This window comes from Heterocephalus glaber, unplaced genomic scaffold, assembly GCF_053883595.1.
Source record: "Heterocephalus glaber isolate CG9 unplaced genomic scaffold, H.glaber_assembly_v1.0 deba00000937, whole genome shotgun sequence".
NCBI classification, from domain to species: domain Eukaryota; kingdom Metazoa; phylum Chordata; class Mammalia; order Rodentia; family Bathyergidae; genus Heterocephalus; species Heterocephalus glaber.
Genome location: NW_028258173.1, coordinates 5,550,194 through 5,570,731, shown reverse-complemented (window position 1 = coordinate 5,570,731; position 20,538 = coordinate 5,550,194). Strand labels below are relative to the sequence as shown.

General features: G+C 55.5%; 3 protein-coding genes across 10 annotated transcripts in view; 1 reads left to right on the top strand and 2 right to left on the bottom strand.

Moving 5' to 3' along the window:
- Prpsap1 (phosphoribosyl pyrophosphate synthetase associated protein 1) overlaps nucleotides 1-10,753 on the bottom strand; it is an 80,864-nt gene extending 70,111 nt beyond the window's left edge. The window contains exons 1-2 of one of the 2 annotated variants that reach the window (XM_087208442.1): nucleotides 10,612-10,753; nucleotides 2,062-2,169 (exon numbers count right to left, since the gene is read on the bottom strand). The gene's annotated coding sequence lies outside the window, so the exon portion shown is untranslated. Of the gene's footprint in view, nucleotides 1-2,061; nucleotides 2,170-8,791; nucleotides 8,973-10,611 lie in introns of those variants that run through there. The other variant, XM_087208443.1, reaches the window with a different exon arrangement.
- Sphk1 (sphingosine kinase 1) lies at nucleotides 9,015-13,886 on the top strand. Of its 4 annotated transcripts, XM_087208441.1 has the most exons (7): nucleotides 10,006-10,143; nucleotides 11,248-11,385; nucleotides 11,525-11,719; nucleotides 12,025-12,180; nucleotides 12,264-12,358; nucleotides 12,443-12,558; nucleotides 12,836-13,886. In XM_087208441.1, exons 3-7 carry the CDS (start codon nucleotides 11,710-11,712, stop codon nucleotides 13,602-13,604), a joined length of 1,146 nt encoding a protein of 381 aa, XP_087064567.1. In that variant the 5' UTR covers nucleotides 10,006-10,143; nucleotides 11,248-11,385; nucleotides 11,525-11,709; the 3' UTR covers nucleotides 13,605-13,886. The 4 variants fall into 4 exon arrangements, with proteins under 4 accessions (XP_021096888.1, XP_087064567.1, XP_087064566.1 ...); XM_021241229.2 differs by lacking the exon at nucleotides 11,248-11,385 and having other exon boundaries at nucleotides 9,015-10,143; XM_087208440.1 differs by lacking the exon at nucleotides 10,006-10,143 and adding an exon at nucleotides 10,813-10,979 and having other exon boundaries at nucleotides 11,248-11,719.
- A 1,028-nt stretch (nucleotides 13,887-14,914) lies between these two features.
- The window catches only part of Ube2o (ubiquitin conjugating enzyme E2 O), a 53,924-nt gene continuing 48,300 nt past the window's right edge, over nucleotides 14,915-20,538 (bottom strand). For all 4 annotated transcript variants that reach the window (XM_021241228.2, XM_087208439.1, XM_013078178.3 and 1 more), the window contains exons 14-18: nucleotides 19,188-19,884; nucleotides 18,750-18,886; nucleotides 17,264-17,467; nucleotides 17,122-17,179; nucleotides 14,915-17,008 (exon numbers count right to left, since the gene is read on the bottom strand). In XM_021241228.2, the coding sequence (XP_021096887.2) occupies nucleotides 16,338-17,008; nucleotides 17,122-17,179; nucleotides 17,264-17,467; nucleotides 18,750-18,886; nucleotides 19,188-19,884 (1,767 nt within the window). In that variant the 3' untranslated portion in view covers nucleotides 14,915-16,337. The remainder of the gene's footprint in view (nucleotides 17,009-17,121; nucleotides 17,180-17,263; nucleotides 17,468-18,749; nucleotides 18,887-19,187; nucleotides 19,885-20,538) is intronic.

The window sequence follows — 20,538 nt, the reverse complement described above, 5'->3', positions numbered from 1 at the left end:
ATTGTATTACTGTTCAACGGGGAAATCGGATGTAATTTTGCTTTTTTAATTCACAAGAGTGCCTGGTATTGGCACAATCTGGTGGGAGTTGCCTGGCAGAACTGCAGAACCAAGACTGGCCCCCTTTCCTCAGAGCCTGGGTGGCAGCCAGCTTTGTCACCACTCCCACATTCCAACGCCGAGGTCTGGGAGGAAGTGGGAGAGATTGTTGTAGTAGGTGTCATGTCTGCACAACGCCTGACTCATTTCCAGACACGGCGGGCGGCGTTGTCGTGGGGACAATGACGCCCTTCAAGATGTTTTCTGTGGGAAATACAGGGGTCTCTGTGAGTTCTTTTGCCCAACCTCTGGGGAGCCAGGTGTCAGGTCCTCCTGACACTAACCGGGTGGTTCTGTCTATCCATTAGATCACTGATGTTCCCTCAAAGCTCCCGAGACCGAAGGAGTCCTATTGTGGTCTTAGGGAAATAAAAGGACTCACTGAGTCATCCCAGATGCTAGCCAGCAAAGAACCAGGCCTCAGAACAAATTCTTGCAATCTCCAGCAGCAGGGTTAGATAGTGGTTGGAAACATATCTGCTGGACCTAGAGCTAGGAACATTTTTATAACAAAAATTGGGGGTAGGAAAGCCTAAACTGTCTCATTTGAGTTATAGATGAGAGAACAGGATTACACAGAGGAGAGAACAGGCTAGTCCATCAGGGACTTGGAGCGGTGCCTAGAAGGTGGTAACAGATTTAAGATCTGAACATTCAGGAATGTGCAATGGTATTTTATTGTTTTCGATCTGCCTGTAGCTATTAACTGAGGCCCTCCCACAATTCTCCTTCCCTCTGTTCTCCAGAATCAAATTTAGGACACATCAGAATTTTTCTCTCGTCACTAAGAATCTTTGAAAAATGTCACAATCTCTCATGATGGAGCCAGTATAGGTGCTTCTAATGTGCTGCTGAATTTGGGAGCCACAGCACCAAGTGGCACAGAAGTGACAGGCTACCAGCGGCTCCTCGTGTGCACAGGGGCCCGCCACATCCTCTCCAGGGAGCGGCTTCCCTTAAGGGGTGGCTCAAGCCCAAACACACCTGAAGTCCTCTAAGCACTGAGGGTGTCCCAGCCACTGGGCAAGGCCTTCATAACCAAAAAGGGTTTGTTTTGGCAGCACTGGCAACTGAACCCAGCCAGGGTTCATGTTAGGCAAGCTCTGTACTTGAGTCATATCCCTGACACAAGGTTGGGGCTTAAAATTTTTCCATCTTTAATGGATTTTTGCTTTGCTTAATTTTTAAATCTTTTCCCCCCAAAATATAATAGTACATCATATGAGTGGTTGCCCTTGGGGAATTGGGGAGGGACAGGAGGGGCCACAATGAGAGGTTTCTAGGCTGTGTTATTTTTCTTTATTAGTAGTAGCACACGTGTATTAGTTCATGCATTCGAAAAGTTTATGACCTCTGTACTTTTCTGTATGTAGTTAAACATCAATAAAAACTCCACACATGTGGCCTGGGGATTTAGCTCAGTGGTTCCGGTACCTGCCTTGAAAGGGCAAGGTCCCAAGTTTGATCCCTAGTACCAAAACAAAAAAACTCCACCCACGTTGCATGCCTCTTGAGGGAAACACAGAAAAGAAAATGGAAGAAAATAACAATGACAACCAAGGATTAGGACTTAGGGTCTCCTGCAAGTGATACTACTTTTTCAACAAGATAAAGTCCCTCCACATAAGGCCACCAAAGTTCTGACTGTGACCTGTCAACAGTTGTCAGGATAGAGGAGGTGCCGCTGAGCAGCTGCAGAAAGTAGGAGTACTGATCTCCAAGTGACACAATGCCAAAGAGACAAAAGCATGATCCTGAATGGGACACTGCCTGTTCCTTCAAGCCCCTCACTAAAAATCAAAACAAAACCAAACCACACATGGGTCCCACAGCTGTAATCCCAGCACTCTTGGATGCTGAGGCAGGAGGATCTCAAGTTTGAGCCCACCATGGGCAACTCAACAATTTACCAAGACCTCATCTCCACATTTAAAAAAAAAAGCCGGGTGTGGTGGTACATACCTGTAATCCCAGCACTCGGGAGGCTGAGGCAGGAGGATCACTATGAGTTTGAAGCCAGCCTAGGCTACAAAGCAAGTGCAAGTTCAGCCTGAACTACAAAGGGAGACCCTGTCAAAAAAAAAAAAAAAGTGTTAGGGATGTAGCTTAGTGCAAAGGCCCTGGGTTCAATCTCTAGTACTGAAAGAAAAATTATAGCAAAATTCATATAATATAAAATTAACCATCATAAGGTAACAATTTAGTGGGATTAAGCACATTAAGCATGATGTTGTGAAACCACCACAGCTATTTAGGTTCTAAGACATTTTCATCACTCCAAAATAAAACCCCATAGCCATTAAGCAGTTATTCCCCATGTGCTTCCCTCAGACCCTGGCAGCCATCGATCTGCTTTCTGTCTCTAGAGATGTGCCTGTTCTGGACACGCTATTTCATACAAATGGACTCATACGCTATGTGGCCTTTGGCATGAGCAATCCTCCTCTTAGTGTAATGTTTTTGAGGCTCATCCACATTGTAGTACTGCATCCAGACTCCATTCCTTTTTAGGACTGCTATGATTTGGACATGTTTCCCCCAAAGGTCCCTGGTGCTATTGGGAAGTAGTGGAGCATTTAAGAGGCGGGCCTTGTGGGAGGTCTTCAATGACTGTGTGTGTCCTCTGAGAGTACTGTGGGACCCCAGGCCCTTTCTCTTGCTGCCTATTTCACTCCTTGACCATGAGGTAAGCCATTTTGCTTTACTACACACTTCTCTCATGCTCCAACCATCCAACCAGCCATGGACTGAGTCCTCTAAATCTGTGAGCCAAAATAAATCTTTCCTTTTCATAAGTTGATTACCTCAGGTATTAGTTATAGGAACAGAAAACCAACTAACCCAATGGCCAAATAGCATTCCCTTGAATGAATATGTCACGTTGTAGTTACTCACTCCTCCACCGAGGAACATGTGGGCTGTTTCCAACTTTGGGTGATTGTAAATACTTCTGCTATGAACATTTGTGCCCGAGTTTTTAGTGGACATGTGTTTTCATTTCTCTTGGGTACATACCTAGAAGTGCAGTAGCTAGGCAATTATATATTTAAATCTTTTTTTGAGAGACAGGGTTTCACTATGTTGCCCAGGCTGGCCTTGAACTTCTGGGCACAAGTAACTTTTGTGCCAACCATGGTGGTACACACCTTTAATCCTAGCACCTGGGAAGCTGAGGCAGAAGGATTGCCACAAGTTTGAAAAACCAAACCAAACCAAACCAAAAAAAAGTAAGTGATCTTTATGCCTCAGCCTCCTGTGACTAATGGCTGAGACTATAGGCATGTACCATTGCATCTGACCTCTATGTTGTTTGGGGTTTTTTTTTTTTTTGGTACCAGGGCTTGAACTCAGGACCTTGTGCTTGCAAGGCAGGTGTAGCGCCACTGAGCTAAATCTCCGGCCCACTATGTTTAATTTTTAAAGGAACTTTAAGTCTTTCATCTTATTTTTTTTAATCTTTACTTTTTTTTGAAATAGGGTCTCAACTATGTACTACAGGCTGGCCTCAAACATGAAGTGATCCTCCTGCCTCAGCCTCCTGAGTACTAGGATTACAGGCATGTGCCACCAGGCTCAGCTGAAGGTTTCCAAGGGCTGATTGGTAACCCCGGGTTAGTTTTCCACCTTTGTCTTCATGGTGGACCTGCTGGCTTTTGTTGAACACTGACAGCACACAGGTCCTGCTGTAGAACTGGAAGGAAGCTTCTGGTCTAGGGGCTGCAGGACACTAAGTGCCCCTGAGACCTCAGAGACCAGCTTGCCCTTGCAGCTTCTGCCCAGCTTTTATGGCTCTGGTCCCCCTGAAGGCTGTGGACAGAGAGGACGGAACCACACGTGAGGACCTCAAGTGCCCTCTCCCACAGGAATGACATTGCCTGCCAACAGCTACAAAGAGGCAACGCCCATCCCACACTGATCATCTTTGCAGCTATTGAGTGTTTTCCCTTCTTTTTTCTTTTGGTACCAGGGATCAAACTCAGGTCCTTGTGCTTGTGTGACAGGCGGTGGAACCACTGAGCTAAATCCCTGGCCCTGTTTTCCCTTCTTAAGAGCTCAAAGTTCTCAATCAGAGAAGCAAGTAGTTATGGATACTGTCACAGTAAAACCGGAACTCAGCCTAAACTGGTCTGTGCTTGTTTGCAAATGCGATTCTGATGCTATGGACTTTTCTAGGTCACGCAGAGTCAGGAAGCCTGATGTGTCTTTTTAACTCTACATGAGGACCATGTGCCCCCGTGGCGGGGCTCCAGTCTGTGGGGGAGAGAAGGTGCCCTTTCTGGGTGCACTGCAGGAGCACTTGGAGTCCAGATGCAGCGCCTTCCCCTGGGGGCGCTCTTGCCTCTGCCAGAGGGACGCAGATGGAGAGGTCAGCCTGCAAGCAGTACTCCAGGCCTCCCGTGTGCAGAACCTTGCTGACTACACTTTTAGGGAGGAGACAGAGAGGGAGGGAAGGTGGGAGGGGGAGGAAGGAAGGAAGAGAGAGAGAGGGAGAGAGAGAGAGGGAGAGAGAGAGATCATTCTGCAGCTCTCCCTGCTCTAGAACACTCTCCAGGTTCCTTCGGTTTTGTTTTAAATACATATTATAGTTATTTTTTTCATGAATTGATTTTTTGTCATGAATTAGTTTGCAAGCCTTAAAATACCAAATATGAAAAACCCAAATCTCCAGCAACCATAGGTATTCACTTGGTTACCCACACAGCTTTGAATGTGTGTGTGTGTGTGTGTGTGTGTGTGATACTGGGAATAGGACCAGGGTCTCATCCATGTGCTCTACCACTGAGCCGCATCCCCAGTGCCTTGAGTTCTGTTTCAAAGTGAGGACTGTTAGAGGGGGCAGCTGGGATCATCTGATGGTGCCTTGGAGGAGAAATGACATCTTAACTCGTTTTCAAGATTCCAGTCACCATGCTGTGATCAGGACTTGAGAGCAATGAGCAGAGAGGACACGGGAACTCTGCCTTTGGAAAGGGCTCTCCTGTCAGACTGGATCTGCCCAGTGTCCTTTCCTGCTGCACAAAGGTGCAGAGTTAGGCAAAGGCAACCCTTGTCCGGAGCACTGTTCCCAGCCCCAGCTGTCCAGCCCACCCCACATAATCATTGCTTAAATTACCAGGCTTGTGCCTGGAAAGAACCGAAGGGTTTGACCTTCAGAAAATGAGCCTCCAGAGAAGCGGAATTTCTATTCTGGGCGTGTGGATAATGAGCGGAGGAGCAGGCAAGCCATGCTCCAGGCTCCCTGCCTTTTTCCAGCTTGGTGAAATTGGATGCCTGCACCCCTCCTTTGTCCCCTGGCTCCCCTGCTAACTGGCTTCAATGGAGGAAGGCTGCCTGGTTTCCTTGTCTGGGTAAAAGGGGAGTGGAGGGGGCCGACAGGGAGCATCCCGAAAAGCCTCATGGGTCCACACTCAGGTGGGTGGACACAGCCTCAGCTCATCATCTGTAAGGCACAGCCTGGCCGGGAGTCACATCCAGGCCTCTCTGTTTGCTTTGGGAACCACCCAAGGACACGGTTTAGCTTTTGAGAGGTGCGAAAGTGGAAAACAAAAAGCCCCTGGCAAACGTCGCACACACCCATCCCCTGAGCTGCCCGATCAATGCTGGGCCGCTGAGATAAACGCAGCTCTGCTTTCCTGCTTCCCAGTTCAGAGATGCCAGGTCTGGCTTCCTGGTCCCCAGGTCTCCTGGGCCCACACAGCTGTTGGGCCTGTCTTTTCTGGAGGTCTCCAGACCAGCTTCTGTGGGCACATGAGGGAAAGGCAGTTGGGTGGAGTGGGCCTGGCTGCAGCCTGGGCAGAAAGGTGTGTGGCAATCCCCTCACAAGGATAGGATGTGGGGCTGTGCATCAGAGCCCAGGTCAGAGCCCACTTTGGTCCCAAACAGGAGCTGATATCCATCAGAGCCCATGGAATGCTCCCAGTGAGTGACGCTTCCTGAGGGCGGTGGCTTTCAGTAAGGTTGGCCTGGTCCGGCTTTGCCACTCTTCTAGAAGAGTAGAAGCAGCTGGGCTGCCAGGTCATGTGACAGGAGCTGGGCGGGCCACACGTTTCCATGCGTGCCTCATTTCAGGGGGCCACGCCCAAGGGGCATACCCTTCTTGCAAAGCAGTGTGGGAATTCTGCCAGGCCGAAAATGGACAGGCTGGTCTGCTTCCAACCCTTTCTCAGGTGGAAAGTTGAGGTTTTGCAATCCTGTAATTACTATGTTTAGCAAAGATACCAATTTCTCCTTCTTGGGTAATTTTCAAAAATGGAAACCAGTTTTCTTTGTGCTGGATGAGTCAAAGACCACAAAGTCTACAAAATCATGTCTCAATCCCAGTGAGGATGTTTTTAACTCTACTCCACAAATGCGCATTGAGGGGGGAAGCAAGGTCCTGGTTTGCATTTGCTTGGGTAGATCTGGGGAAAGGGAGTTGGCAAAGAAGGTTCTGGAGCCAAGTAAGGACACAATTCCCAGGTTATTTCTCTGTCCATCTGTGGTCGGCAAAATAATGGCCCTGAAAGATATCCATGTCATAAGCCTGGAACCTGTGGATATGTTACCTTACAGTGCAAAAGGCATTTTGTGGTATAATTAAGGACGGTGAGCTGGGATATTACTATTGAGATGGGTTATCTGGGTGGGGCCAGTGCAATCCCAGGCTCCCTATGAAACGGAGACAGAGATTTAACACCTGGTAGCTGAAGCCAGACAGAGATAAGATTTGAAGATGCTACACGGGTTTTACAAGTGAAGGAAGGGGTCCTGAGCCAAGTAATGCAGGGGGGCCCTAGAAGCTAGAAAAAGCCGGGTTACATAGCCTCTCAGGTCCACTGTAGACTTCAAACCCCCAGAAATGTAAGATGATGTGTTTGTGATGCTTTAAATCTGTACAAAGCTGGGGATTTAGCTCAGTGGTTTCGCCACCTGCTGCGCAAGCGCAAGGACCTGAGTTCGATCCCTGGTACCCAAAAAAAAAAAATCTGTACAGAAATAGGTGCCTAATACACCATCCAATGCAAAACCCAACTCTTCTTCCAAGGACTGGGGAACAAATCCATCTGCTCAGGAACCTGAAGATGTCATAAGCCAAGACAGAATCCAGGATCTGAAGGTCAAGGTAGCTGGAAGAGTGTGGGAGTCTGGCTGCAAACAAAACCAACTCCTCCCAACAGACTGTACCCCAGCAACACCAGAAGGGTAGGCCTGGCTTCCTAACACCTCCTTCCTCTGAAACTCACAGGGTCAAACATGCACACCCAGTTCATCTTTCCATGAAAACACGAAACAGTGATTCACACTAGGGTCCTAAAAACATATTGGTTTTCCTTCCCATTTACACTGAGAAAGAACATGTCCACAGACAGTCAGGCAGCTGAGCGTGGTGGCCCAACTCTGTAATCCCAGCTATGGGAGACTGAGGCAGGAGGATCCGAGGCCAGCCTGGACTACAAAGACCCTGTCAAAAAAAAAAAAAACAATGCAGAGCACATCTAAATCAAATCTAAACAACTAATCTTGGGCTGGGGATATAGTTCAGTGGTAGAACTGTGATTAGCATTCACAAGGCTCTGGGTTAAATCTCCAGCACATATGCACACGCTCTTCTCTTTCCTCTCTCCTTTCTTTTATGTGTGCTGGTGGTGCCTACCTGTAATCCCAGCACTCTGGGAGGCTAAGGCAGGGAGAATGCAAATGGAGCCCAGCCCAAGCAATCAGCAATTAGTAAGACCATGTCTCAAAATAAAAAAATTTAAAAAGTGCCGGGATGTAGCTCAGTGTGAAGGTCCTGGGTTCCATCCCTAGTACCACAAAAAAGAAGAAGAAGACAGTGTTCCAGAAGTAATGACCCTGAATTGTAGCCAGGGTTGGCAGGCCTGAAGGTTGGTGAGGGGCAGTGGAAGCTAGAGACTAAAGGCTCAGTAGACTCTGGCCTCTGCAAGAATGCCCCCAGTGGGTAGAGCTACGGTCACCCCAAACACAGCACAGAAAAACAAGCAAAGGCCACAGGAGCTGTAGAATCCTCCTGGGCCCATGTGCTCCCCTGAACCTCCATGTAGTGTGCAGCATCCCCAGCACCTGGCATGGCCAACCGAGAAGCAGCCCCAGGGAGCTCTCAGGATGGGAAGTCACACCCAGGGTGGCCTAGAACACACGGCAGGCTCTGGCAGGGCCTCCCAGCCTGGGGGTTTGCTTCTAGGCTCCTCTGGGGATGGGTCTGTTTTGGAGAGAGCCCCCTCCTCTCTGGAATTGGGTTCCCATGTGTCAAAAGCAAAGCAGTGGCTTGCCCTTGACTCTTGGTCAGGGATGGACATGGGTAAGCTTTTGGAAAGAGAATAGGATTCTTTAGACAAGGAGAAAGGGAAAGGGCTCTGGAAAAGGCAGCCGGGTATGGGGAGGCGAATGACATGAATGAGGCGGGCAGAGCAGAGTCCCTGAAGGTGAGGGGGCCAGGGGGTGAGGTTGCAGGCCGGACAGAGAAGGCATTGTGCCGGCTGCAGCAGGGGCCAGACGGCTCTGCCCTTCGCCTCCGCCCCACTGGGACTTCCCGAGCCAGGAAGGCAGCGGGGCTCCCAGGCCAGGGTTAAAGAGCCCAGCGGGCTGCCCCACCTCCCTTAGCCAACTGTTTCCAGTCAGCTCCGCCCCTGCCAACCCCGCCGCCGACTTAAGCCCTGCAGCCTGGGGCCCCAGAGGAAAAGAGGATGCCTACCCCAGGCAAGCGTCAGAGCCTCGAACTCAGGCATAAAGTTTTCTGTCCCCGTGCCTCAGTTTCCCCTCTTCAGTCTTAGCGACACCGGCTTTTCAGGTCAAATTGGAAAGGCCCATACGAGTGCGGGGATGCAGAAAGGTGGTGGTGGTGGGGGGCTGTCCCGGCCGGTTCCCGCAGCCAAGCCCCTCCTAGGGTGAGATCTTGGGGCGCACAGCTCCTCCTGCTCGCGGCTTCTCCGGGCCGAAGTCCGGACCGGGAGTGGAGAGGGAAAGAGACGCGATCAGAAAAGAGAGGCGGGCAGATCTGACCCTCGATTCCCGCGGGGAGCCCCCCCGCAGCCGCCGCTAGCGTTGCCGCCGCGCGTGACCGCGGCGCTGCGGCTGCCCTTCCCCCGCCAGCGCAGGATGGGGGAGGTCGGGGGCGGCGGAGACGCGGGACCGTAACCCTGCGGACGCGCCTGGCGGCTCTGGGGACCGGGGACGGTTCCCCTCCCCCTCCCTTTGCCTGCCCTGGTTTTTTGTTTCCGGGAGTTTCTCCATTCGTGAGCGCGTCGCTGAGTCACCTCCGAGCGGGCTCGGGACGCTCCGCACCCAGCGGTCCAGGGCTCGCGATGCCCCAGCTCGGTCCCTCTGCCCCGCCTAGGGACCCCCAATGGGGGGACGAGGGCAGCCCACCCTGCCCTCTGGAGGAGAAGACACCACCGAGGCATGCTCCGCGCCGCTCCCGGACTCCCCTCTTCTCGACTTGACGAAGCGATGAGAGGGGTGTGTGGGGGTCGGATGGGCACCAGCGTGGGCGCGAGAGCCCCCTGCAGCCCGGGCCCCGACAGTAGTCTCAGCCTTTTGTTTTGTTTTTTTTTTTGGTACCGGGGATCGAACTCAGGACCTTGAGCTTGCGAGGCAGGCGGCGGAACCACTGAGCTAAATCCCCGGCCCCCGGGGGTGGGGTGGGTGGGTTGGTTTTTTTTTCTGACTCTTGCCTTACTTGGGTCAAGTCGGCCTTGGCAACTTCTTCCTGGCAGTCTACGCAAATAACCTTCCAGGGATTTAACTCTAGTTGGTCGTGGACACATTCAGGTCACCTGCCGTGAAATCCAGCGCGCGTGCGCGCGGACACACACACACACACACACACACACACACACACACACACGCACGCGCGCTCGCTCCCCGTTCGCCTCCGCTTTTCCCACGGAGCCTGCGGGAGGGGCTGAGGCTGCAGGACCACGCCCTCCACGCGTGCCTCTCCACCACCGGCCCGAACCCCTAGGCCCGTCCACCCTGCCAGACTCCTCTCCAGCGGGCCGGAAGCGTGGACTTGTTCGCCCTCTGCAGGCAGCTTCTCTGGTCCAGGTGAGCCTGACAGGGCACCCTGGGGAAAGGGTCCAACTTTTAAGGTTGCTGACAAAGCTTCCTTCTCGCGATCTCGTACTCGGGCTCGGAGCCCGGAGCCAGCCCAGCCCTGCCCGGGACGGGGCTCCACGCTGCCTCGGGCTCTGGGCTGAGCTGATCCAGAAACGAAAACTAATCCTCTGCGGGAGAGGGAGGGAGGAAGAGAGGGGAGCCTGTGGGTGAAGGCGAGGGGAGGACGACACGTCCCGGCCTGGAGGAGGGGTGAGGGCCGGGCTGAGTCTGGCTTCTGGTGGGCTGGGGCGGGCGCGCTGCATCCCGGCTGCCCGCAGCGCGCGGGGCTGCGAGGTCGCGACGACGGGGTGCAGCTCTGGATCGTGAGCGAGCGCAGAGCCACGCGCGGCCAGTGTCGGCGCGGAAGTCGGCACCTAGGCGAGCTCGCCTGCGCCTCCTCCTGTGCGGGGTGCTCACCTGCGCGCGCCTGGGATACTGTGTCCGGGACTCGCCGTTCCCAGGATTCAGCCCTCGGTTCTTTTTCAGCCCGCCGAGCCGCGGGCGCGGACAGCGTCGAGGACTGTGCGGAGGGACCAGGGGTGAGGGTGGGAGACTGCGGTCGCGCCGAGCGAAGCGCCCTTCCCCGCGAGCCGGATGAAGGCGGGGCGTGGCCAGCCGGGGAAGGGATACAGCGCCCTCCCTGCGCCGAGGCATCGCCGAGAAGCTGCGAAAAGTTTGAGGGAGGCCGGAGGCAGCGAGGCCTGGGAGTCCACGCTAGCTGGCGCTTCCGTGGACCCTCAGTCGTGGGGCTGCGTCGGGGTTTACGAAGCTGTGTTCCGATCCAGGTCAGTGTAGGGAAAGGCGTGGGCGTCTCAACGGCCAACCGGTCAGTCCCCCTGGGTAGTGCCGCCCTCCGGGGGCCGGGGGCTCTTGGGCGGCCCGCAGGAGAGACCTGGGCCACGCACGCTGCAGCCTTCCTGCCCACTCTCGGCGAGTGTCCCTTCGGAGCGCGAGCCTGGCAGGCGCGTGGTGGCCCCAGTCCCTCTGAACTTCGTGCTTAGCGATGTCAGCTCAAGTTCTGGGAATAAAATCAGTACTCCACTCCCCCTGCAGCCTCGCAGGGTGAGAAGCTCGTCAGACGACGGGGCCCAGAACACGAAGTCCCCAGAGAGACCCTTCGCCTCGGGAGTGTGGGGGCTCAGTTCTTTGGCGGCGCTGGACCTCGGCTCTCTCGGCCTTTCAGAAAGCCAGGTCCGGGACGCACGGGTTTCTGGCGACTCAGCAGCGCGCACCTCGCCGGTCGTGGTCTTGGGATCGGGCTGGGCCCTCACCCGACATCCAAGAGCCGCGGCCCTGGACGCCGCCAGCGCTGTCCCCTCCCATCCCTCAGATCTGGAAGCCGAAGGGAATGACGCGGGTGCCCCCAGAGCCCCAGCTCCGGGCGGGGAGGGCGAGCCCCTTGACGCCCTCCTGGGAGGCACCGATAAGGAGCTGAAGGCAGGACCCGGCGTCACCGCGGGCAGCACCCCGACAGCGCCGGGGACCCCTTGGCAGCGGGAGCCACAGGACGAGGCTATGGACCCAGGTTTGTGGGGGTCTGGCTGGGAAGGGCTGCGGGGGATCCCCCTCTCCCTCTCCAAAAATGATGGACCGCCAGAAAAGGGGCTGGAGACTCAGAAGAGAAGCACTTTTACTCAGGTCAAAAGCTGGCCGGGCCTGAGCCGAGGAAAGGGGGTGTCAGCACCCCCACCCCGCCGCTTCCTCGGGCCGGGCTCTATTGGGTCAGTTACACCAGGTATTGCGGACGGACGCTACGCTTCCGCCCCAGTGCTCCCGCTGAGCTCCTGGTGGCCGGTTGCGGACGCGGCCCTCTCGGGTTCGTTCTCCTAGCGTGCGGCTGCTCCCGGGGCGCGCTCCCGCGGCCCTGCCGCGTACTGGTGTTGCTGAATCCGCGCGGCGGCAAGGGCAAGGCGCTGCAGCAGTTCCAGAGGCTCGTGCTGCCCCTTCTGGCCGAGGCGGAGGTCTCCTTCAAACTGACGGTCACTGGTGAGTACGCTCACACACACCCAGCGCGGGGTGTGCCTTCCCTGGGCGGGAGCCAGCCCTGAAAACTGCAGGTCTCCCCTCAGAGCGACAGAACCACGCGCGCGAGCTGGTGCGGGCGGAGGAGCTGGGCCGCTGGGACGCGCTGGTGATCATGTCTGGGGACGGGCTGATGCACGAGGTGAGATTTGCGCCAGAGGCTGGCTGAGGCGGGCAGGGTGGCAGGGTGGGGCTGCTCAGCCTGAGGCCGCTCCTGCTCCGACAGGTGGTCAATGGGCTCATGGACCGGCCGGACTGGGAGACCGCCATCCAGAAGCCCTTGTGCAGCCTCCCAGGAGGCTCTGGGAACGCGCTGGCCGCTTCTTTGAATCACTATGCTGGGTAAGAGCCCAGGGCCTCGGTGCCATCTCTGTGCCCCTACTGTCAAGTTTCCTTTTCTAGGTTGCTGTAGGCCGAGTTAGTGTCCATTCTCTCTTCTCCTGGAGCTCTGTCCTCATTTCTGGGTCCTCTGTTGGTGGCTCCAGCCACTTGTCACTTTCCTGAACAGCTGCCTGGGGACGGGACGACACATTGTTTGGCCTGGTCTCACTCCCCAGGAGCAGGAAGGGGAGGATGCCTGGAGGCTGCTGCCCTGTCCCATCTGACCTTTCTCCTGCAGCTATGGGCAGGTGACCAATGAAGATCTCCTGACCAACTGCACACGGCTGCTATGCGGCAGGCTCCTATCGCCCATGAACCTTCTGTCCCTGCACGCGGCCTCAGGGATTCGCCTCTTCTCTGTGCTCAGCCTGGCCTGGGGATTGGTGGCTGATGTGGATGTGGAGAGTGAGAAGTATCGGTGCCTGGGGGAGAAGCGCTTCACTGTGGGCACCTTCTTTCGCCTGGTGAACCTGCGCACCTACCGGGGCCAACTGGCCTACCTCCCCACAGGAAGTGCTGTCTTGAGTAAGACACCCACTTCCCCTCTGCTGCTGCAGGGGGGCCCTGTGGACTCACACCTTGTTCCCCTGGAGGAGCCAGTGCCCTCTCACTGGACTGTGGTGCCCGAGCAGGACTTTGTGCTGGTGCTGGCACTGCTGCACACTCACATGGCGAGCAAGATGTTCACGGCACCCATGGGCCGCTGTGCGGCTGGTGTTATGCATCTGTTCTACGTGCGTGCAGGGGTACCGAGGACCATGCTGTTGCGCCTCTTCCTGGCCATGGAGAATGGCACGCACATGGAGTATGGCTGCCCATACCTGGTGCACGTGCCCGTGGTCGCCTTCCGCCTGGAGTGCAAGGATGGGAGGGGTGTGTTTGCTGTGGACGGGGAGCTGTTGATCTCTGAGGCTGTGCAGGGCCAGGTGCAGCCTGACTACCTCTGGATGGTTAGTGGCGGCAGGGAGCCCCCACCCACCCAGAAGCCCCAGCAGAAGGCTTTATGAGCCCATGGGCCCTGCAGTCCCTTATCTACTGGTATAGGCTGAGGTAGGGCTTCCCACCCTGGATGGAAGGGCCTGCCTACAGCTCATGTTGGGGTGATGGGGACTCTTCCAGAGAAGGGGGTGGAAAGGCGGTGGAGGCTATGCTCTGAGGACCAGAGGTCAAAATGGGGCCCTGGGCAAGAGCCCCACTGCTGGGGCCAGTTGCTTGCGGAAGGCAGTCCCATTAGTTCTGGGGGGCTTCTTCCATGAATCAAGTCCAAATAAAGTGATATCCCCAGCCTGCTGATCCTGTCCTAGGGAGGGAATGGGGTCTTGTTCTAGCCCTAGAATTGTGTCAGTGACACCAGTGGTGTTCCTGTATCGCACGACATGCTGGAGTGTCTTGGTGGTGGGCACGCAGCCCTCTTAGGCACTCCTGCTCAGGCCACCTTCAGCCTGAAGAGGCCCCCGAGCCTGGCAGGCTGCCTGAACCCACACGTAGGAAGGCCATGGCTCTGTGCTCCTGTCTCTGACCTTGGGCCACACAGCCAGTTGCTGAGTGTGGCTGAAGATCAGCATGGAGTGAGCAGGAAAAGGAAAATGCATTAAAGGCATTAGGGAAACTGGCAAGGAGTTGGGGACAGATTTCCGAAGTCAAAATGGCAGATAGCAGTTCCCTTGAGGGCAAACGGGCTCCTCCAGGCTCACTCATCAGCCTCTGCCCTTAATCACGAAGTCTTGTACAGTAAGGAGTGCTGGGCAGAGGTTCAAAGAAGGGAGGAGCAGATGCCAGTCTTCCTGAGCAACCCTGTGGGCATCCAGCCCAGGAGTGACATCTGCCCACCACAGGGACTCTGAAGTCAGCTCCCCAGATCTGGAAGGGGCTGAATGGGTCAGTCTGGCTGCTGGGGACCACAGCTGTCCGGAGGTGGACACTGTGATCACTTGGCTTTTGAAGAATACCATACTAGGGCCGGGGATTTAGCTCAGTGGTTTCGCCGCTTGCTGCGCAAGCACAAGGACCCGAGTTCGATCCCCGGTACCAAAAAAAAAAAAGAATACCATACGAGCCAGGAATTTTACCCAGCCGAGAGGCAAGAAGACTGACCCACTTGACATCTGATCCTACCAGCCCTGGGAATTCTGCCTGGAGATGCCAAAGACACTTGGCCTGGGGCATCCAAGACCCACTGCCACAAGCCTTGCCTGGGGAGGGGGAATGTGAGGGGCACTGGGACATGAGGAAGAAAGGCAACAGAGCCCAGCTGAATGGCAGAGGCAGGTTTAATGGTGTCACCTTGTCTTGTTAATGAGCCAACCAAAAAAAAAAATGCAAGTAAAAAAAAAGTTTAATCACACAGCACTTTATACAGGTATCATAAGCAGTAGGCATTCACATCTCCACATGAACGACGCACGGGAAGCATAGTCCCCCAGGCACTCCGGATGTGTCTCTAGATACCAGTCTGGGTGCCATGGAGTGCTGCGGCGTGAGGTCCAGCTCTGTCCTTCCCGAGGCTCTGCTGCCTGGGTGGTCCTGGCTCAGCACAGGTGTGGAGCCCGCTTAAGGCTGACAAAACGCATCATGCTTTGGCTTTTTTTTGTCTTTTTTTCTATTAAGAGTTAATATCTTTGCTTTTGAGATTTTTTTCCCAATCTTAAATATGACATACATACACCAGAAATTACATAGCTGCAATGTGCTCAACAGCATCCTCTTAACCTGGAGCTTCACATTATCAAAAGCTTAGAAAACGTGTAAACCTCTGGGCCTGTCTCTGGGTAGGAGATGGGTGAGGGGTGAGCTCCTGCTGCTACTGCCTCCCACCCTCTCTGGACTGAGCCCGTGGTGTGGAAGTGTAGGGCTGCCAAGGCCTCACTCTTGCTCTCCTCCCACAGAGGGCTGAGCTGCTGGGTGGGGAAGGCCCTGGTGCTTGCCTGGCCCATGCCCCTGCCTCCTTGCTGGAGAGCACAAGTCTATGAAGTCCCCACAGGCATGGCCTGGGCCAGAACTGCCAGTGCCCCACCCGCCCTGGATGAGAAAAGCAAGCGAGGCACCTGCAGCTGTTTCTCCCTGCAGCTCCCTATCCTCAACTCCACGTTGGTGTGAGGGCCACCACCTCTCCCGGTGTTGCCCTGAACCTAGCCTGCTCCTGACTTCTTGGAGAGAGCAAGTTCAACAGGTCTAAGGGTTATAATATGGCAAACAGGCCAGAGCTGGAAGTCAGCAATAGCAGCTACAGTTCCCATGGGACAGTGTTCACGCTGGAGGACTGGGGACCCAGTGGTGGTGGCGGCAGGGATGTGGGGAGGCTACAGTCCAACTGCTAAAAGGGACCAGGGGCACTGCAGGAGCAGGCCATACTTCATGCAAGGCACATCCATTCTCCTGCCCATCTGCAGGGCCCCAGAGCACCCCACCTCTGACCTGAGAAAAGGACAGCAAGGGAGCAAGTGTCGGGACATTCTGCCTGGAGTGACAAGCAGAAAATCACAACTGGGTTCCGGATTTCTTTGCCACAGGGGACCTGCCTGTTGAAAGATTGTTTCGGAACAGAAACGCAGCATCTCGGGACACTTCTTGCACTTCAGAATCAAACTTGCCTTGGGGAGAAGAGGGCAGTGGGAGGCTCGAACTGGGGGCAGGGGCCAGGAAGAAGGGAGGGTCCAGGAAGAAGGGAGGGTCCAGGGAGGGAGTGAGCAGGCAGCGGCTGGCCTCTCCCGCCGTGACACTCCTTCCATGAGGGCTGGTAGCTACTTGTCCTCTGTGCTTTCGGGCATGCCCGCCTCTAGCAGGGCAGCCCGGAACTGCGTCAGGACACCCCTGATGCTCTTGATAAAACCCTTAGAGAGAGGGAAGAGGGGAAAGCCGATGTCAGGGTAGCCACTCTTCTCCGGTAAGAAGCTCCGGTAGCTCTTTCTCCGCTTCTTTGGTTTGACACTGGGTGGTATGGATGCGTCAGGCGCCGTCTCTGAAGTCTGATCTGTGTGGTCCCTGCTAGTTGAGGCTGGGCACTGGGCGCCACCCTCCGAGTCTGAGCCCTGGGAGGCCTCTCCAGGGGCCACTCCACCATCTTCAGGTTCTTCTCGACCGGAGTCTGAGAGCTCAGCCACAGCAGGTGGCTCTGGGGAACTGCTGTCCTTGGCAACCCCGTTGGGCAGCGCCTGGGCCTGCTCCAGCAGGGCGTGGGTTTCCAACCAGGACTCGATACGGTTCACCAGCCGCCAGCCGCCTACGCTGAAGTGCTGCCGGATCTCCTGCTCAAACACCTCCGGGGGCCGCCGAACCAACTGGGTCATGGACTGCACCACGCGGATCAGGGCCATCTCGTTGTAGCAGCGACTGTTCTCATAGCCTTCCTGCAGGCCCCGGTCGCTGTCGAAGCCGGCTTCGTTGTAGTAAGGTTCATTCACCAGGATCAGACCTGCGAGGAGGACACCCGTGGTCAGCGGCGGGGGAAGCCATCAGGGCGGGTCTGCCTTCCACCTCCAGGGGACAGACACCCAGCCAGTGTGACCTCGCCTGGCCCAGCCGTACCTTGAATGGAGATGAGCACCTGGAGTAGGCTGGATTTACTGGTCCACCTCTCTGTCCCCTGAAACACACAGGGCCGTCAGGTATGTCCGAGAGACACCGACCCTTCTCCTCACCCCAGCTGGGGCACTGATGCCTCACTCACCTTGCCGATCCAGGTGCCCAGGAGGCTGACGCACACCTTCCCATTGTCATACAGGTTGGGGTTCAGGCGGCCACTGCACTGGGAGAGGTAGCAAAAGTGGGGGGGCACAGCTGGGTAGATGTTGGGGAGCTGGATGTCGAACAGGTAGAGGCCGTCCTCGTAGGGGGTTCGAGTGGGGCCCTTGATTAGAGCTGAGAAGAGGTCCTGGAGGGAGGGAGAGAGGGTACGGTCGGCACACAGGGCCCGGCTCTCTAGATACTGCTAGCAACAGAGGCTCTACATGTAAATATCTGCACTCCAAGCAGAGGCAGGGTGATCTCCACCACAAGGATGGCACCACTGAGGATCTCAATTCCAGGGCAAGTGTTGGGAGACCACAAAGTTGTTAAGTCCGAAGAGCTGACCCGTGGCATGTGGGGTCTGGGCATGTGGGCGTGTGTGCATGTGCCACAATGTGAATGACTGCCAGGGCAACAGCACAGGGGAGCGAAGGGCAAGAAGAGATGGAGGGGTGAAGTAACAACTGGAGTAACAAAATCCTCTCATGTATGTTCGGATCTGTGCCATCCTGAGAGCCTCTGAGATTTGGAAAAAACCATAACAAAACAAAATACACAGCTCCCTTTATCTCTCAGCAGAGCTGAGACTGGCTGGAATTTTCTAAAGGACTTTCAGCAAAACCCAAGAGAAACAAAAGTGTTATTAAGGACCTCTTGGCCATGGCGCTGTCGGAGCAGCTGGCAGGATCCCAAGTCTTTCTTCTCTCTGGCGTCTCAGAACAGGGCCAAAGCTGAGGCCGTGAAAGCGTTGTTCAGTAAGCTGTTAGGCAGGACATGCCCGTCTATTCCTCACACTGCCTGCCCTGAACAGGACTGAGGAACGCTGGGTCCTGGCCACAAACAGTGGAACAAGAAATGGAATGTGCTCTTCTGTAGCTAGAGGAACCAGCTGAGTCAAACCAGGTCTCACCAACTACCACATCGAGCAGAGCAAACTACAGGTGTCACGTTTAGTGACACGTTATTTGTGTAACTGAATCATATGAAATACTGTGTGCTAAAGCTGGTACACAAGAATGCAAAACTATCTTTAAAAAGATCATCTGGAAGTAGATCCACCAATGTCCAATGTCAGGTCCTCTGGGGATTGAGAAAGGGCCTCGGATTTGGGGAGAAAAGGAGGCCAGGGTTGGTTAAGGACAACTCTAGCTCTGAAATGTTCTGATTTTTCAGAAAGCACAGCAAACGTAGAATTATATAATTAATTTTAAGCTAATTTTTAAAGAAAGAGAGGAAATAACAGCTCAGGCCACAGATGGAACTGTTCCCTCCCTGTGAAAGTGGGCAGGTGAGTGGCTGCTGCTCAGGTGCTGGGCAGCTCTGAGGATCCAGGAACCCAAGGCTGGCAGTCTGTTGGGCACCGAGTGACCATGCAGCACATCTGTACCGGCCCCCGCCAAGCCCCCCCCCCCGGCCAGCCCACTTGCCATTCTGTCCTCAAAAGTCTTGACCATGATGCCATCAGGCAGTGAGGTAGCCAGCAGTGCCATCTCCTTCCGCACTGTGCTGAAGAACTTCTTAGCTTCTGGAGGCTGGAACTCAATTTTCTTAAAAGAGTGATTTGCTGGAGGGGAAAAGAGAAGAATCAGTCCCTATTGGGAGGCCCTGGCAGCTCCACCTGCAAAACTGACTGCACCTCAGGAAGCATGGCCTGGTGGGGCGGTGTCTGGTAGGTCCGGTCAGGGGAATAAACCCAGGGGCCTGTCTCCCACTGCTCCTGCACAGGACGCTGCCTGGCCCCCCGGGGCAGGAGTGGAGGCTGGTCGGGGCGGGGCGGGGGGCAGGGGGAGAAACCAGATGTGTTCACAAAATCATGAGCCCTGCAGCAGGCAGGGGAAGGTGAAGGCAGGCGAGGGCCCACTCACAGGGTGCGAACTCCAGCACCGAGAAGACCTCGCCTTTGGCACTGGTGAAGGTGACACCAGGCTTGCCGCCACACTGCTGGCAGAGCACAGGGGTCTCGCTGGGCCACTCAGCCTTCACTGGTGACTGCCCCTCAGGCTTGTCCTCTTTGCGCTCCGTGTCGGGTGCTGCCTCCATCTTCTCCTCCTCTGCTATGGCCACGTTGTCCAGGGTCTTCTTGAGGTTCTCCTGCAGCTTCTTGATATCGTCCAGAAACTTCTTCTCTCTGGTGGGCTTCTCAGGCTCCACAGTGGGGGAGGTGGGGGAGCCCGTCAGCAGCTGCTCCACGGTCATGTTCTTGAGGCTCTCCAGGATCTTGATGGCCTCCTTCAGCTCTCGGAAGCTCTTGGGGGGCCCGTCCTTGCCAGCCTTCTCCATCAGCCCTGCCACTGGGGCGGCCATGGCCACAGCCCCCTGGATGGCAGCGGTGGCAGCCTCTTCACTGATCACCACCCCCTTGTCCTCCTCAGGAGCTGGCAGCTGCTCGGTGGGAAGGATGGGGGGCTCCTCTGTCTTGGGGTGCTCATCCTCCACCAGCCCATTGTCTGTCTCCCAGCTGTCGCTGTCATCCTCCCACTCGTCCGAGGATGCCCCACTGGTGCTGCCTTCCACCGAATCGTAGTCTGACTCCTCGATCTCGGACTCGATGTTGTACAAGTGCTGGGGACAAAAGACACTGCAGTGGCAACTCAGACAGGAAGTCCGCCCCTCACTCAGGAGAAGCTCTGGGACCCCATCCTCACAGCTCATGGTGACTCCCTGAGGCCTTAGTGACCCCATTCTACCTTCCCCCCCTTTCCCACTCTTCTCAGCTTTGCAGCTTGGGACACCTCAGTCTCTGGGAGGGACCCTTCGCCTATCCTTCCTTTCCCTGGGCAGGATCTAAAGCCCCAATCAACAGCCCACACTGGGCTCCTCCCTACTCTGTGCACTTGGTCAGCATCTACCCAAGGGCTGAGGGGCTCGAGGGGAAATCTTAGCAAATCCAGCCCTCCGCCAGGACTTGGGCCAGCTGCTGATGCTGCAGGACAGCTTTTGTGGGGCTGCACCTAGAGCTGGGAACACGTGATAGGAGGGGAGGTGTGCGAGAATGGGCCACGTTCTGACCTTTCCCTGGAGTGGCTGTCAGGACGAGGGGACAAGGCATTCCCTGCCCTGCCTGGCCCACCCAGCACACCTGCACCTGGCCCTACCACACCGGGAGATGGGAGAGGGGCTGTAGGTTCGGCTAAAGGAGGGGCTGGAACTGGGGGGCCAGCTCTTCTTTCCCTTGTCTGCTCAAGTTTTCCTAGAAATGTGGAAGGAAAGTCCCGT